The sequence below is a fragment of the Chaetodon trifascialis genome, chromosome 8 (genome assembly GCF_039877785.1).
Source record: "Chaetodon trifascialis isolate fChaTrf1 chromosome 8, fChaTrf1.hap1, whole genome shotgun sequence".
In the NCBI taxonomy this organism is placed as follows: Eukaryota; Metazoa; Chordata; class Actinopteri; order Chaetodontiformes; family Chaetodontidae; genus Chaetodon; species Chaetodon trifascialis.
In genome coordinates, this window is record NC_092063.1 from 21913699 (window position 1) to 21930250 (window position 16552).

At 43.6% G+C, this 16552-nt stretch overlaps 1 protein-coding gene across 2 annotated transcripts in view; it reads left to right on the forward strand.

Annotated features, from left to right (window-relative positions):
- The window catches only part of prex1 (phosphatidylinositol-3,4,5-trisphosphate-dependent Rac exchange factor 1), a 77400-nt gene that overhangs the window by 47490 nt on the left and 13358 nt on the right, over positions 1–16552 (forward strand). For both annotated transcript variants that reach the window (XM_070968256.1, XM_070968257.1), the window contains exons 16-26: positions 2481–2626; positions 4895–4987; positions 7011–7159; positions 7246–7331; positions 8735–8874; positions 10172–10316; positions 10956–11131; positions 11596–11757; positions 12361–12571; positions 13855–14137; positions 14834–15052. In XM_070968256.1, the coding sequence (XP_070824357.1) occupies positions 2481–2626; positions 4895–4987; positions 7011–7159; positions 7246–7331; positions 8735–8874; positions 10172–10316; positions 10956–11131; positions 11596–11757; positions 12361–12571; positions 13855–14137; positions 14834–15052 (1810 nt within the window). The remainder of the gene's footprint in view (positions 1–2480; positions 2627–4894; positions 4988–7010; positions 7160–7245; positions 7332–8734; positions 8875–10171; positions 10317–10955; positions 11132–11595; positions 11758–12360; positions 12572–13854; positions 14138–14833; positions 15053–16552) is intronic.

Genomic DNA, 16552 nt, shown 5'->3' on the forward strand with positions numbered 1-16552 from the left:
GGTCACAACCTCTTTCTTCTCAGCCTGTCTGCACTCCTCACCTCTCCTCAAGTCACTCTCTTTAGTCCTTAGTCAGCACATCTGCTGCTTTTCTCTCGGTTCCTCCTGAACTCTCCTTCTATTTCAGTCTGTTTTCTGCCCTTGTAGTGAAGTAAGCACTACAAGGCTTTACTATCCCACCCCGTCTGACTCACTGCAGCCGGCCACAAATGGATGCTCACCATCTCTTTTGTCCGTCTGCCTTGTTATGGGGCTCCTTGCTGGTGTGAAGATCACTGATAACACACTTAATATGCCTTTCATCTGCCCTCACCTGCTTCCATCATTCACCTACACGTCTGTCGTGTACACCTGTTGCATTTCGCCCTTCAGGCAACTCAGCATTCAGAGCACAACACCAGATACAGCCATCTATTTCCTCCATTAGTCTTGTTATATAGCAGGGTTGAAAGGCTCTTAAGCCAAAATGTCATTTACAAGTAATTACCCATTTGACAATATTAATTATAGAATACCAATAATGGAAGTAACAGTGAGTAATAATCATCTTCTTAACCTCAGACTGCCCTTAGACCACAATTTTCTTATGTAAAGCATTAACGGCTGTATAATAGTCATTTGGTCAAAGTCTGTTTGGTGACCACTGGCATTGAGTGTTTTCAAACCTATGATTAAAGGTGCCGCTGCACTTAAATCAGTCAGAAATGACTCATGATTTCCCATGCAGTTTTATCAGTGCATCATATTTTACATGTTAAATTTGAAAGAGTATGTCTTATTTAGTGAAAGTTGTGTCAAGTGCACCCCCGATCCTGTGAATAAATGTGCGCGAGTGTGTCTTGGCACTCTTTTTTTTCTAAACCCATTTTGATGAGTTAAATGATGATTTAGTGCAGTGTTTGCGTAACAGTGTGTGTCATTAGGGTATGACGGCCTCTGGAGGAGCACTCCCTCCGGTTGAATAGGTGTGTTAAGGTATTATACAACCACAGCCTCTGTGACTCAGAGGAAGTAAATCACGTTCAGGGTTCGTTTGAGTTGGTGTAAGGCCAGTGTGAGTGGGTTTGGTCTGTGTGTGTGTGTGTGTGTGTGTGTGTGTGTGTGTGTGTGTGTGTGTGTGTGTGTGTGTGTGTGTGTGTGTGTGTGTGTGTGTGTGTGTGTGTGTGTGTGTGTGTGTGTGTGTGTGGGTGTAATCAGTTTGTGAAGGCTTTTGTTCACCTGAGGGTGCCAGATGCTCTCCAAATCTCTAAACAGCTGGGTACCTTTGGCTGTCAGTGACCTTACAGACTCATACACTAAGATTTGGTCTCTTCTGGTTCAATGTCATCACATCTGTGATGTGTTTGAGATGTCAAATGTTGAAAATGCTAACTCCTATGTAACCCAAGCAAGGTGGAGAAGATCAAAAAGCTGAAGTGAGGCGATGCCAGTGCCAGTGCCAGTAAATGTCCTGTCATTTTAGGAAAACTAGTGCATTTGCACCTGTTGCAGTCGTGCCTGGTTCTTAGATTTGACTTGATGCAAATGAAAACTGACAGCAATCATGACTGGAGAATTATTGTGAGAGATTATGTTTACCGCCTCCTTTAATTCAGTGCTCCACAAAGTAACACATTTAAGGTCAAAATGGCAGGGTCTTTAATTGAAGGAAAACATTGTTGAGAACAATAAAGGCTGCTCAAACACAGTAACTTAGAGCTGAGAGCTTTTTCAGCGGCTTGGCTCCCTTTCAGAGACTCACTCAAAAATCTACAGTAGGGTTAATGTAGTGTGTTTTGCTGCTGTGGCTGGAGAAGCATCCATAATGTGCTTCTCACCTGTTTGAAGTGCCTCATGTGCTGGAGTGAGGCTCAGCCCAACAGTGGGATTTCTAAACACACTCACACACGCACACACACACACACACACACACACACACACACACACACACACACACACACACGCAACAGACGGTTTCTTGTGTCCTCCGGAGAATCCTTTCTAGCGCTGTCCTGAGCTGGCTGCGACCCAGATGTGGTTTGGCTCCAGATGTTCCTGCGAGCATCATTAGCTGATGATTTAATTAACCGTTGGCTTGTTTGTGCGAAGATGTCCACAAATTAAGCGGCAGTTTCTTTTGATGCTGCTCGGGCCAACACTTACGTCACACAGGCCTTTGAAGTTGCAAATGACCTGCAAAATAGGGCTTGTGCCATCATGTAATGCACATTTACAAGGTCTGCTTTTTCAACAAAACCATCAATTTAACCCGTATGAGCACAAACACGCTTTGAATTATTAATGGACAAGCAGCAATGTATTTCTGAATGCCTTTTGGTTTGGCTTGTTTTTACCTTTCATTAACACAGATTAACCTTTTTTCAGCAACTATTATTTGGAAAGTTTGAGATTGACCAATTGCTATTTGTCTTATTATTCTTGCAGTGGCTTTCTGATTACATGTAGTGTGTGTGTGTTTGTGTGTGTCTTTCCCCCCTCAGTTTTGGAGAAGAGTGAGTTCAAAGACGAGTCACAGTTCTTCCGTTTCTATGCGGACGAGGAAATGGAGGGAACCAGTTCAAAGAGCAAGCAGCTCCAGCGCAATGACTTCAAACTCATTGAAAACATCTTGGTCAAGTCCCTGGTGGTGAGCTGGAACACCGGCACACACTTAAACACACGCATTTCCACATTGTCTCACACAAATAACGGTTACACAGATACTCACGTCTTAGATTTTTTTCCCCTTGGAGAAAAAAGTTCTAATAATAAAGAGAGCATTGAAGTGTTTGCCTGAAGCATGCACACTGAACATTCACTTCATCGTGATACTACCAGCATTATCCAAAAAACAACAAAAACAGAACAAATGACTGTTCAGAGTGAGAAACAATAGATCAGTGTGGATGGATGCAAAATGTGTGTGTGTTACATGTGTGTGTACACAGCAATTATATAACAGGACTGTATTGTATAGCTAATTGAACTGACAGCCTCCAGTTTGTTTAGACCTGTGTAACATCCCTACACACTCCCACCTGTCCTCATGGGAGTGGGGGCTGCTTCAATGACAATAAACACTTTTTTGAATTAGCTCTGATCAGCATATATCTTCATTTGGACTGTGTACATATGGATTGAAGTTCCTTTTGTGTTGCTGCTGAGACAAGAGATCAAACTATGAGCGGTGACGGGGGCTGAGTGTTGCAGTCAAATTTACTGGACACTCAAAAGATGTTTGGAAACATTTAATTTTCATGCACAGACATGAAACAGGGCTTAGTGAGTGGTAGTGTGCCCACTTTGGATTCCCCCCCATTTTCTAGGACTTCTGACCTTTCCAGTCATGGATCCTAATATTATTTTCCCAACAGGCTACTAAATTCCCTTATCTGCTAACACAGAAGCTAATTAGAATTAGCAGAATCTCAGTTTTTCCTTCTCATTAATGTTCTCTTTTACTACATTCCTTCTTCTATTTTATCCTTGGTGACACATTGACATTTAACAATCCTCATTCATGACATGAGACAACAGGTGTCGGTGAGAATAGAGTGAAGAGGAGAAACCCCCAGGAGGGACACACATCAGGAGTGAGATGTTTAAGCACTGCCTACCTTGTCTTCAGTGAAATTGGTTGAAGCAGCTGCTGCAACCAAAACTGCAAAGTAGTGGGAACATTCCTGAGGTTTCTAAAACGTTCAGATTTTTTTTAAAGCAGCTTCCATGATGAGACTTTCCAGACAAACCACTGATTCATGTAATGTATACTGTACATGTCGAATGGTAGTTGTGTAGACATTCCAGCCTATATTTAGGTCAGATACAAGATAGTAGTTTCAGTAATGGAAAGAATAGAGAGAGTCTCTGGTCACCGTATAAAAGCTCCTAAAAATTTCTGTCCTACCAGGTCATCATCAGCAGACATCATGGGCTCAGTGGAATCTTCTGTTGTAATTACTTTATCTACAGTAAATGCAGCAAGATGGTTTGAATGTCCTGTTGTCATTAGAATTGGTCATATAGCATAATATTCTTTTCTTTGTGAAAATTGAATATAACTGTTATATTTATTTGCCTCATAGAATAAGGTCAGTGTACTCTGTTCTGGGTCTGGCTGACAGTAGTTTTAAGAGGCTCAAACAGAAAGTGAACTGTTTCGTTAAGTCCGTTGTCTTTAGGGAATCCTAGAAGCATCACTAGCATCCCCAGATAGCGTGCCTTCTTCTGAAGAAGGCACGCTATCTGGCCTTGCACAAAAAGTAGAAAAGGCATTTTTCCTTGATTAGCAGAACTAATCCTCCCTCTTGGCTATTATTGAAGTGAAGTGCAGGAACTCTTTATTTACCACAGCCATCTCCTCTGATGTAACAGCAGAGATCCCTATCTTATCAGGGCCATGCAGCAGGAAAAGATGGCCCCAGCAGCTTACCTAATGGAAGCTGGCTAATTTGTTTGGTGATGACAGCCTTTAACTGGGCCTCACCCCACTGGGGAGCCGAATACGAGACGCAGAGAGGCAAGACACCTGACATGCAGTGGAAATCACAAACTGCAAACCTTAAAGATTGAAACTACGATAATGTGTGGATAGTTTGGATATATTACCACCCAGAAAGAGCGGCACATATCACCTTTATAACCTCTGATTCCTCAGAAGAAATCCGATCTGAACAAGCTGCCTTTTACAGTAAGAGCATCCAGTTAATGCCTGATAAAGAGTCAGGCATATGAGATGTGCAAATTACACGATATTTACAGGGTGTGGAAAATGGTAACAGAGCATAATGAGGCCAACCAACTGAATCTGAATACATACTGTCTGACATGACAATTATTGTGCTACTTGCTGAAGACATGTAAGTGTAACAGTGCAGTGTAAATGTGGGACTAATTAGGTTTTTCTCTGCGCTAGATCCACCCCGAGGAAGAAGACTACGGCTTTGAGATCGAGGAGAAAAACAAGGCCATTGTGGTGAAATCTGTCACCAGGGGCTCACATGCTGAGGTAATGGTCAACACACACGCACACACTCTGTATCTCCTTCCCGCCCCAGGGCATTAGTTCCAGTAGGTAATGGCTGTCAACTGTTTTGACGGCTGCTGTCAGTCTGCCTCTGTTTCCCTCGGAAGGCCTTTGCTCTGATTGGCTGTGAAGCCATTAGCCATGCTTCCTCATACACCATTTTACTAATCCAGAGCAATTTAAATGCTGGTAAGGTTGTGTCAAAACATTTAAAATGTGCATGATTATTGAGTTTCATTTTAATAAAACATGTTGGACTGTTACTGTTGTGTTAAGAAGCATCCTGTAAAAAATGCAATTGTCACATCTGTGGCTACAGCAGTGACACACATTGTTTTTCAGCCTGACAAATAAAATCACAGTTAAAACTGGTGCTGATGGAAGGCTCTTTCCTTTCTTTTCCTATGACCTTGCCTTTATTTCATGCAAGCACCTCTCTGGTTAGACAGGTGACACACAACCAAAGTCTATGTATCGTTTAGACAATCTTTCCAGTATCTCCCTACTTGAAAACACAGGATGATGCCCCGTTCTTTGTGGAATCTTTTGTCTCCCCAGGTCCCGAGATAGCGATCCTTTTCATCAGTATTTTGAGTCTCTTGCTCTCACCACCATTTCGTTTTACCCCTGATTTCTCTTGTGTCCCTCTGGTTCAAGTGTCGTCATTACTTTCTTTTACTCATTGCACTTTTTCCCAAATTGCTCTTCTCCTCAGTCACTTCTACATAAGCTTTTATTTCTCCTCTGCCTGCTTCCACCATGGTAAAACCTCACTCTTCTGCTCCCTCTTGTCCCCCCCTGCTATTCATACCCCACATCCCCCAAGTCCCACAGTAACAGGATTGGTAGTTGTGACACAGCCCATGTGCCAGCACAGAGAATGAAGCTCAGCTGATTCCCATGGGGCTCTGAAAAGGGCTGGGAGACACACTCACACACACACACACACACACACACACACACACACACACACACACACACACACACACACACACACACACACACAAAGCTCTTTCACTATATGATACGTTTATAGAGATTCACGTGCAGACATGCACCCATGCTGTATGATCACACACACACACACACACACTCTCTCTCTCTCACACACACACCCTTCCACATTCAGATGCCTGTGGCTCCTCCCAGTCATTCCTGCCTCCATCCTGGGCCGTTGTCCAGTCGGGGCCTGGCTCAGCCAAAGCCACCACACCGGATCTGTGCCCAGGACACTGGACTCACACAGCGAACACACAGAGGCAACATTATTCTCACAACGTGACTGAAGATGTGCAGGAGCACTGCATTTAATGCCATGTAGTAAGCTGCTGGTGCTGTGTGTCTGTCATTTGCAGAGGGATTTTAGAAGCTGATATCAGACTGATAGATACCTTGCGAGCATGTTTATTTGTGCATTTTCTGCATACTTCCAAGCACTGACTGATCAGATTGTATTCAGGTCAAGGCAACATCTGATACCTCAAACCCCTGCTGGTCAAGGCCAAAAACAAGTGGCCACATTAAGGTTGAAATGTAAATAAAGTGCATCTCTGCAGATTGAAAGTACCCGTTCAATCTGTAAATGCATGCAAATGCAGCAGGCAGGAGACTAATCATATCTAGTAGCCAGTCTTGATATCTGTGTCCTCCATAGAAAGCCTGTTCATGTGTTGGAAAATACATGACAAGACCGAACAAACTGAAAATACTGAGCATTACTCACTGATTATCTGTTATGTTTTGGTTTGTTTTCTGTCATGCTCTTTGAAGGCACATACTGTGTATTAAACAGGTACTTGATTCTGGGTGATAACACACTAGCCAGTAAGGTAAAAACTTGAATCGTACTTCATCTGATGTAGCACACAGTTTAGGTCTTACTGTGACACTAAGGACCCCACCTGAAGCTCTTAATGTGCAAATGGGGGCTTAAGAAGGAGCTGAAACAAGCTGCAACCTAAAAATAACAGCTTTCTGTCTTCTGTCTTTCCGTCTGTCCTTCCAGATGGCCGGCCTGCAGGTGGGCAGGAAGATCCATACCATCAACGAGGACCTGCTGTTCCTCAGGCCCTTCTCAGAGGTGGAAACCATGATCAGCCAGGCCTTCTGCATACGGCGTTCGCTGCGGCTACTGGTTGCCACCAAGGCCAAAGAGTGAGGGAACATCCACACAAACACTCCCGCACACACATATGTACACACATAGCATGCAGTGGTCTGACTGGTCTTTTCTCATGCAGGATTGTGAAGATCCCTGACAACCCAGACAGCCTGTCTTTCAGACTCTGTGGCTCTGCCCCCCCTCATGTCCATGCTGTCAGGAAAGGTGAGTGACAGTCACAAGAAAGGATGTAGTACACAGTATAGTTTTAAAGGTAAAAGGACACCAACAGTTTGAAAGTGTAATGGAAAAGTAACCTGGTAAGTGGTTTAACAGTTCAGAGTTCTCAGGGAAACATAATTCAATTAGCATTTCTTGAATTCAGTTAGAAATGACTTATTTTGCTAATGACCCCGACACTGAACAGATTTGTAAGAATTTGACCTTGTTACAGTGGAATCAGTGCCAGTATAAAGGCTTTGAAAGTGTTTACAGTGACAAAAAGACAAATAATTCTGGCTGAATTCAAGGCAAAGATGAGGTAACTCTAGCCTCTAACCACCTGTTACATGCTGCTTTTAGTGAGCCTCTATTAGGGTTTTATGGCCACCCGTCAGCCAGACAGCCAGCGGTCAGAGTTCAAACCCCTAATATACCAAACTCTACTTTTAAAACACACACACATGTGCACACACACAAAGCTCTGTGATCACAAGTAAGAGTGCAGCAGGCTACTGCCCAGACAACCACACTTTTATTCTGCCTTCTCATTCCTCCTGCTCTGTCCTCACAACCCCCTAACCAGATGTTTGCACCACCTAGACTGACTTGAAGTAGGAAAATTAGAGATTTATGACAAGTTGAATGAGGGGTGAATCCAAATGTGTAAACCAGACAGGAGTCGGAGAGGACACACTAGAAAACAGCGAGGAGAGAACCTGAAATTGGTGCTTCAAGGGAATGTGATCCTCTGGATTTACTCTGCTTTATTATAGCAGGGGGACTTCTCCACTTTCTCTCCTGCTCAGTTCTCCCCACCCCTCTCCTTTCCCCTCCCTCTCCACCCTCCATTTGAATTCAGTGTTTTTTTTTGTTTTTTTCTCTTCCTAAATCAGTCCCCTGGTGTGATATCAATGCATGGGTCAAGTAGCCTGGAGTTAGGTAATTGCTGGCACCCTGGGAGGAAGTGATGCCAGCATTGATATTTTTAGCTTGGAGAGGAAGATGATGGAGGTGTTGATTGGATGTCCAGGCTGTAAAGCCATTAGTAGCTTGGGACAGCATGTTAAAGCACTGAATCAAGTAATCTTCAATTTTCCTGGAGGGACAAAGGGGGGCGAGGTTATGGACCAATATGGGAATTGAGTCCAGAACGAGATATGGATTCTTGGATTCGGGAGACATTTGTGCAGCACTTAATTAAATTCAAATCAGCTTTAGTTCAGTTCAAGTCAATTAAATTCAAAGGGCTGTATTGGCATGAAAGTATAGCATAGGAGTAGTAGTAGTAGTAGCATAGTGTAGTAGCAGTAGTGGTAGTAGTAGTTTTTCCCAATAGGCCAATGTGTTGTATACAGTTATACCACATTGTCACCTTTGACCTCTGATCCCATGTTGACACATTGCAGGCTGGGAGGCGGCGGCGGCGGGTCTTCAGCCCGGCCAGGTCATCTTGAAGGTCAACGGCAACAATGTCAACCGCAGCGACTACCAAGAGGTCCTGGAGCACTTCACTGCGCAGCACACACACCAGGATCCTCCTCAAGCGGTGAGAAAACAAACTCTCACTTTTCTTTGTCAGAGCAGGTTTTGTAGTCAAAAATTCCTTCCGAACAAGCCACATCACCTCATTCTGGACATGGTTTACAGTGAGTTTTTAAAGTCCTTGTATGGCTCTCACTGCGCCTGAGCACACCCCGAGCACTTTATTTAATGTACGAACTAAGTAAATGCCAAAAGGTAGCATGATTATCTTTGTGAATTTACCTTATTCATCAATGTGAAACAGCGCACTAAATTCACATTCTGACAGACCACAGAGCCTCAGTGACCCAGACATTCCTGCTCCTACACACTACATAAAGCAGCATAAACATTGGTTAGAAGCTAGAATTAGCCACAGCAACTTTGTGTTTGAAAACATATTTCACTGACGTAGCAACAGACTTTTTTTTTTTCTTTTAAATTTTCATCTCTGTATGATACCAAAGTGGTATTATACAATAAGTTTCTTCATTGGCATTCTTGGCTTCAACAGTGAGTGGCCCAGTGATCCCAAACCATAAATCGCTGGCTGTCACTTTGTTGCTGCAGGCCAAATGTAGTGAGAGTTGAACATTTTTCAGCTCAAGATACAATCCTGCAAACATAGTCCAAAGCTGCGGATACAGCTTGCCTCTGAGTTTTGTGCTCGGGTTGCATTCTGTTTCAAAGTAACAATGACAATGAGTTTTCTTTGTCAAATAGAGTCATAGCCGGATGCTTGTATTACACTCCATGCCACATGGCCGACGTTCAAAACAGCAAAAGCAATCGTTGTTTGTACATGTTTGACTCCAGGCAGGATTTTACAGGGCTAGTCAGACTAAGATGTCCTCCTTACTGTCTAAAGCACATTGTCTTGTTTCATTTTGCTATCCCTCTGGCAAATCCAGCTGAACAGCTTTATTTTGGACTTGTTCCAGTAAATGTTTTGCTGGTTTATTTAACAGCAGGATAAATTACCAGGATGTTGCTGATGTGGCTAACTGCACTGTTGGCTGTGCAGTCGGCGCTGATTGCCCTGTCAGGTGAAAAGTGTCCACAGGGCATTAAGAAATACTTCAGATTCTTCTCATCAAATTCCGTTTAAGTGCACTCACATCTTCAGCTTTGTTTGAAAAAAAGAAAAACACATACTTTGAGCAGAGCTAAAAATAACACATCGTTATACCTCTTGGTATTTATTTTTCCGCTCACTTCTCGCTCACTTCCTCCTTCGCTCACTTCCCCATTTTGATCCCTGTAATGATTTTGTACGCGTTGCAGCAATACTTAATATGTCACCTCACCTGCTGTCCCCCCAGTGTCAGTGGGTGTATCGTGCATTTGAGGATGTGGAAGAACTACAAAGGGACAGAGGTGCAGGGGAGAAGGAGGAGAGTCCTTTCAGGCCTTATCCAGTGGAAAATGGCTCTGACCACGAGGAGGAGAACGGCACCAATGGAACGGGTGAGGCACAATGTTTCACCCTCTGAAAGTGTCTTTCTTTTTCTAAATAACACTTTTTATGAATAAAGCTTTAATGAAATGAATTGATTGTGATTAAGGAGTTTAAAGGCTCAGCCCCGACTTGTGCAAGTGATCACCACAGTTCTCTCAGCTTTTATTTCCACCCGCAGCAGATGTAATGTTTCATTTGTGGCCGATCAGTCAGCAAAGTATTAGTGTTACTTGGGTGTGTCCTTTAATAGAAATTGTTGCTGTGGGCTTAATGTGTTTTTTTGAACTTTCTTTTTATCTTGTTGCTGCCAAAAGCATTCCATCAGAATGTTATATTCCACCTAGATTGCTATTTTTAGATGACCTCTGAACTGGGTCATGGTCACTATGTCAGTAAAACGTGGGTTCAGCAGTACAATGAGTGCACTGCGCTGTGTACCGTGGCTTGTGTGATTACTGAAGAGATTTATGATGTTACTATATGACTTTGTTTTGTTTCGCTTTGTTTGAACGTGCTAATAACATTTTAGGCCGTGACTTTACCTCCACTCGCTGGAAAATGTAGCTTTTAAATGCCATTCATCACATAAACAGAACTATCTCTGAATGCAAGTGCTCATACTGACTGCTGATAATTGTGCTCCACAGACCACCGGCTGGGCAGACTTTCTCTCTCTGATGAGCTGCCTCTGGTCAGCATGACGGTCGATAACGTCCATCTGGAGCATGGCGTAGTCTATGAATACGTGAGCACTGCTGGCATCAAGAGTCACGTCCTGGAGAAGATGGTGGAGCCCAAAGGCTGTTTTAGCCTCACTGCTAAGGTAGTTATGGGAGAATGAGGTCAAGTTTGATTATTTTAAGCTAATGAGTAAGATACTGAGAGGAGAACACACTGTATTTTCATTCTTTTATAAGCTAAATGTAATATAATGTTGCTTTTAATTTGTGTAACAGTTGTTAACATGGCTTACATGTTCTCAGCCTCCAGAATATGACATACAAAATGTTTCATTCAAGATCCCAACTTGGCTGTTTACCAGTTTGTGGCTCACAGACACTTATTCAACTTGTTCTATTATGACAGGATCCGAAAGAAGCAAAGGCTTTTTTGGCCTCACTGGTGGCTGTGGTTGTCACTTTAGAAACAAGCAATGTTTAGCTAGAACAAATGAACCTGCTGCTACCAGGAACTCTATTTTTACTCTGATTGGCATCAACTAAATCAAGTTTCTAAACTTTCACTGTCGGAATGATCTGTTCTTACCAATGTTTCTTGTTACTGCAGATCCTGGAGGCATTTTCTGGTGATGACAGCCTCTTTGTTCGTAACTGCAGCCAGCTCATCTCCCAGAGTGATCGAGTAGTTACCATGCCTCAGTACGAGTTCAGACAAATCTGTGACACCAAGCTGGAGAGTATCCGACGGCGTATCAGCAGTTATCAGCAGGTACAAAGACACACTTGTACACTGTCTTGTAGACAACCATGTGAATTGTCACACTCAGGAATGTCCCCTAGTTACTTATTAACTTGCCACAAAACATGTATTATCTTCTTCTTGTCAATATATTTCTTACTGGCTCTTATTTCCCAGATACATTAAATTACTGCCATTTTTTGATGCTTTCAGAACAGCTAAGAGAAGCTTTTTGGTGGGATGTGGATATAGATGGAACACTGCCTCTCTTGTGTTACGGTGTCTATTGACACTTACAAATGTACCACTTCATGGTGAAATACAGCTCATCTATATGCCCTTCTAAAACATGACATCTAATGAGAAATTTGGCAATAGCAGTTGGGCACAAGGTCTAGTCCTTGACCTTCAGTTTGTTTTCTATTTCTCCAGACAGCAAATGCTCTCTTAAACTAATGGGAAGTCTGTAATATATTTGAAGAAGATTGCTTTACATCATTAATCTTCATTTTGTCTGTCCCTATGTGTTGTATCACCATGTCATATTTCCTGCTGTAAATAATAGAGCTGTCAGTCATGCAGCTTGAGCTTTCACTAAACTACATCTGTGTCCTGCTCTCCTTTCTCACCCAGTTTGCCCTGGAGCTGAGGAACAAGGCGTGGCCCTCCTTCAGGCAGGCCGGCGTTCGCCCTCATCCACTGGGCTGTATGGACTTTGTTCCCACCAACTGCCACGTCAACTTCATGCAGGTCTCCTACCCCAAGAGCACTACCTCTGCTGGCAGGACTTTCAGCATCCGCTTTGGGCGCAAGAACTCCCTGTTTGGCCTGGATCCTGACCAAGGTAGAGGGGACACACTTGCACACACCTCTATCCAATAAGATTGGAACATTAGTACAATCTCAATCACATATCCACTGCTTAAACTAAGCTTTGCTGAGATCAATCCCCGTCTTATAAAAAAGCTTAACCCACTTAACACCAGCTTTGTGATCGTTTTGAATAATTACCCTCTGTGACCATTTAAATCCCAGCAGTACAGAGATGGGAACGGCAACCCCAGCCTCCCACATTAGCCATAGGGTCTCAGCAAGGATTCCCACAGTAAATTAGAAGAGTGGTTTGCCATTAAGACTCCATTAGCCCCGGGCCATACTCATGTTATTGACGTGAGAAGTGAATGAGTGATGTCAGCAAAGATGGTGCTTCAACCGCAGCTCAAGGAATGTGTGTCATTCACTCAGTGCTGCTGCTGCTGCTGCTGCTGCAGAGGTCAAATGTGGGAGAAAGAGAGAGAGGGAAAAGTGTCCAAGGAATGAAAGGGCAGAACATTAAGAAATCCTTGTCTATCCATAGACACAGAAAGAAGTATCTTCTCTTTGTCAGCTTGGCTGGACTTTGTTATGACATGAATTAGTCTTTCGGCTCGGCTGCTGAGCCCCCTCCACTCTCAGCAAAGATGAAAATGCAAGACAGCTGTCCAGACGGCAGACAGTTACCATTGCTTGCATTGTTACAGGCTGCCGCGTCCTCATCTTTCCTCTCAGCACCAGCTGCAAGTCAGACATCTGCCCTGCAGTTGGACTGACGTTCTGGTGCTTTTCGGCATGCGCTCGGCCTCCTCAACCAGCCACAGCCATGGAGATTATGTTTTCCCTGGTGACAGTCGCTAGTTTTTAGTGTTGCAGTCATTAACAGAGTTAAATCATGAGGCTTATTACTTGAGGTGATGCAAAATTCCTCTTCCAGCACTGTTCCCTGTATTTTCAAGGTATGAGTGGAATGTACATAAACTGAATAAGGGCTTCTCCATTTAAGCGTAATGTTTACTGTGCACTAATAGTACACACTCTGGGTTCAGTGCAAGCACTTAATCCGCCTGCAGTTTTGGGATGTTGCCGGTTATTGCAGCTTAGCTTGGCATTCAGCCCAAGCAAACAGTTTTGCATCCTGCTCTCACTGTGTGTATCAGTTGCATACATGCCCTTTAAGAAGTTGCTTTTCACCAAGCCTAAATGTAGAACAGCCAGGAGTGATACTTTCTAGGCTTTTGAACGTCCAGCATGGAAGTGAAGTCTGTTTCATTCACCCACTCCAAACATGCTGTTTATTCTCCTCTCCTGTAGCACAACTGAACCCCATGTCCCACACCCAGCACTGTGTAACCAGCATGGGAGCTCCTTCCTGGAACTGCTCTGGCCTGGAAGGGGACGAGTCAGATGACAGCGGTGAGCTGACTATGGATGGCGAGGGGTTGACAGACAGTCGGCGGGGCGGCCATGGGGAAGGCGGGTTGAGCTTCCTGCTCAAACAGGAAGACACGGAGACCCAGGACGCCTACATTTATTTGTACAGTCGCCTGGACGTTGCAGTGAGGGAGATGAGGCAGTATGTCGCTCAGATAGATGTGTAAGTGACCGTTCCATATGCATTTATATCCCTTTCATCTATCAAATGAAAGCTGTTTATTCATATCCATTCAGAAAATATTTTTAGTTCCAACATCGGGTGCTGTTATCAAATATTGGCATTCTGCTGGTGTTTTCATGCGAGTAGAGTATTTTTATAGCCTTCACAGTGACATTTAGAGATCTCTGCATAAGAAGCTCGGAGCTGTTCCTCACATCAGCCTGCTGAAGCTGTTCATCAGCCTCTCTTTGTCTGTCTGCCCTTTGCCTTGTTTAAAGCAGAGGATTTACAAAAGGAACATTCTTCAGGACCAAAATATTTATGGGCTGGGCCCAGTGCAGGAACAGGGAGTGAGGCCAGGATAACATCAAGAGAAAGACACTCATATTGTGTGTCTGTACCGAGGAAGGGGTGTGACAGTGTGGATGAATAGATGAATTGTGAAGGCATCTATGAGTGCATTCTAAATATAAGCATGATAGTGCCTTGACATTATTTGAAGGGTTTAATTCCAGCAGTGTATGCTTAATATCTCCAAAGCAATCATAGATTTTAAAGTATTTAAAATTGCTAGAGGTATACCATAAAAATATATATTGTACTCTAAGATAAAAATTGTAATGTTTCTTTAAATATGATTTCAAATCAAATTTTGGGAATAGTATCCTTTTATTTATTTCTTCATTTTTCCTTCAGTCTGCTGTCATCCATCACTGAACCCACACAACTCCAAGGGGAGGGTGGGGAGCCTATTGTTTACGAGCCAAGTCAGCCACCCTCTCTGGCCCCCTGCGAGGACGGCTGCGACCAGGACAAAGTGGAGCAAGGTGGCATCAAAAGAGTCTGCTTCAAGGTGACAGAGGAGGACCAGGAGGACTCAGGTCACGACACCATGAGCTACAGGGACTCCTACAGGTAATGGTTAAAGTCACACATAAATCTCTCAGCAGCTGCTCAAGTTGGTCTTAGAATGTAACCGCGTCATGAGCTCTCAGGTTTAGAAAATAGCACAATTAATTATTTATGTTGGGGAAGAATCTATATTTATCTGGTAGCAGATAAAAGACAAAAGGAGACATGGGACTCCCTTTTCTCACACCTGGATATCTGTGGACTTCTTTACTCCTTCTTTACTCTACAAACCCATAACACTGCTCATTTTCCCCCTTTGGAGGCTGGAATTCATTCCAGATGTTGGCATTTTAACTGAGATCCAGAGCTAAAAATGACTTCAAAATGTTTTGGTCAGATCTGGTTATGTCATTTGCTTGTTGTGAGTTCATTCGGATGTTTCTGTGTGTGTGTGTGTGTGTGTGTGTGTGTGTGTGTGTGTGTGAGAGAGAGAGAGAGAGAGAGAGAGAGAGAGAGAGAGAGAGAGAGAGAGAGAGAGAGAGAGAGAGAGAGAGAGAGAGAGAGAGAGAGAGAGAGAGAGAGAGAGAGAGAGTGATTGTGCATGGGCAGTGCTCCACTGAGCCCCACCCTCCACCACCCACTAAGATGTAGTTATTGGTTGTTGGTGTGGTGGGCTGGTGTGTAATAGAGCCAAATGTTTGGGGCGCGGCCTCCTCACCGACTCTGTCATTAAGGCCCCGGCCACGCCATGTGAAACGCAACTACCTCATTGCAATAAAATGTTAAGGAAAATGTAGGCTGTAGTGTGTGTGGTGCACTCACACACACACACACACACAGCATGAGGTGCTTACTCACGTTTTTGAACCCACCCCCCGAAAGCAAAAAAAAAAAAAAAAATTACTCAGTTCAAGGTGGCATTATAAGGCACCATGAACGTGGATGAATCATCCCACTTGTGAAATTTTGGATGTGATGAAAAGCGCCACTGTGTTTCAGAGGTGGGTGGTGAATCCTTTCTTTTTTTCTTGCTGAGAGAATCAGACATTAAAGCCGGAGGTGGTGACAGACCACGGCAGAGCTCAACAGTCGGAGGTCATTGGCAGAGTACAACTTGTGAGGAACATGATGTGAGAACAAGGACAGAAGAGACTGATTCTACATGCAGAGAGACAGACAGAGAGACACAGGGCTCCAAGACAAAAAAGCTGAGGAGAGTATGTGTGAAGAAATCATTCAAGTAGTGTTCGTTCTAAACTGAGGTACATTTTGTCATAAATCTTTGGCCCTCTCCTGTGTACCCGTGTGTGTATGTGTGAGAGAGGTTACACTTCGCTCCTGGCATTAGAATGCACCTCAAGTGACAACCTGTGATTGAACTTTCCTCACTGCTTAACATTAAAGATAGTCCTCTTCATCACTTCTGCTTCCTTAAACGAGAGTCGACACAAAATCCTTCCAAAACACACATTGTTTCTTAGCTTCCTTTGGCAGACCAGCGCCAGATGTTACAGTTATTGACAGTAACATTAATATATAGACCTAATGAACCCTGCAGCTTGA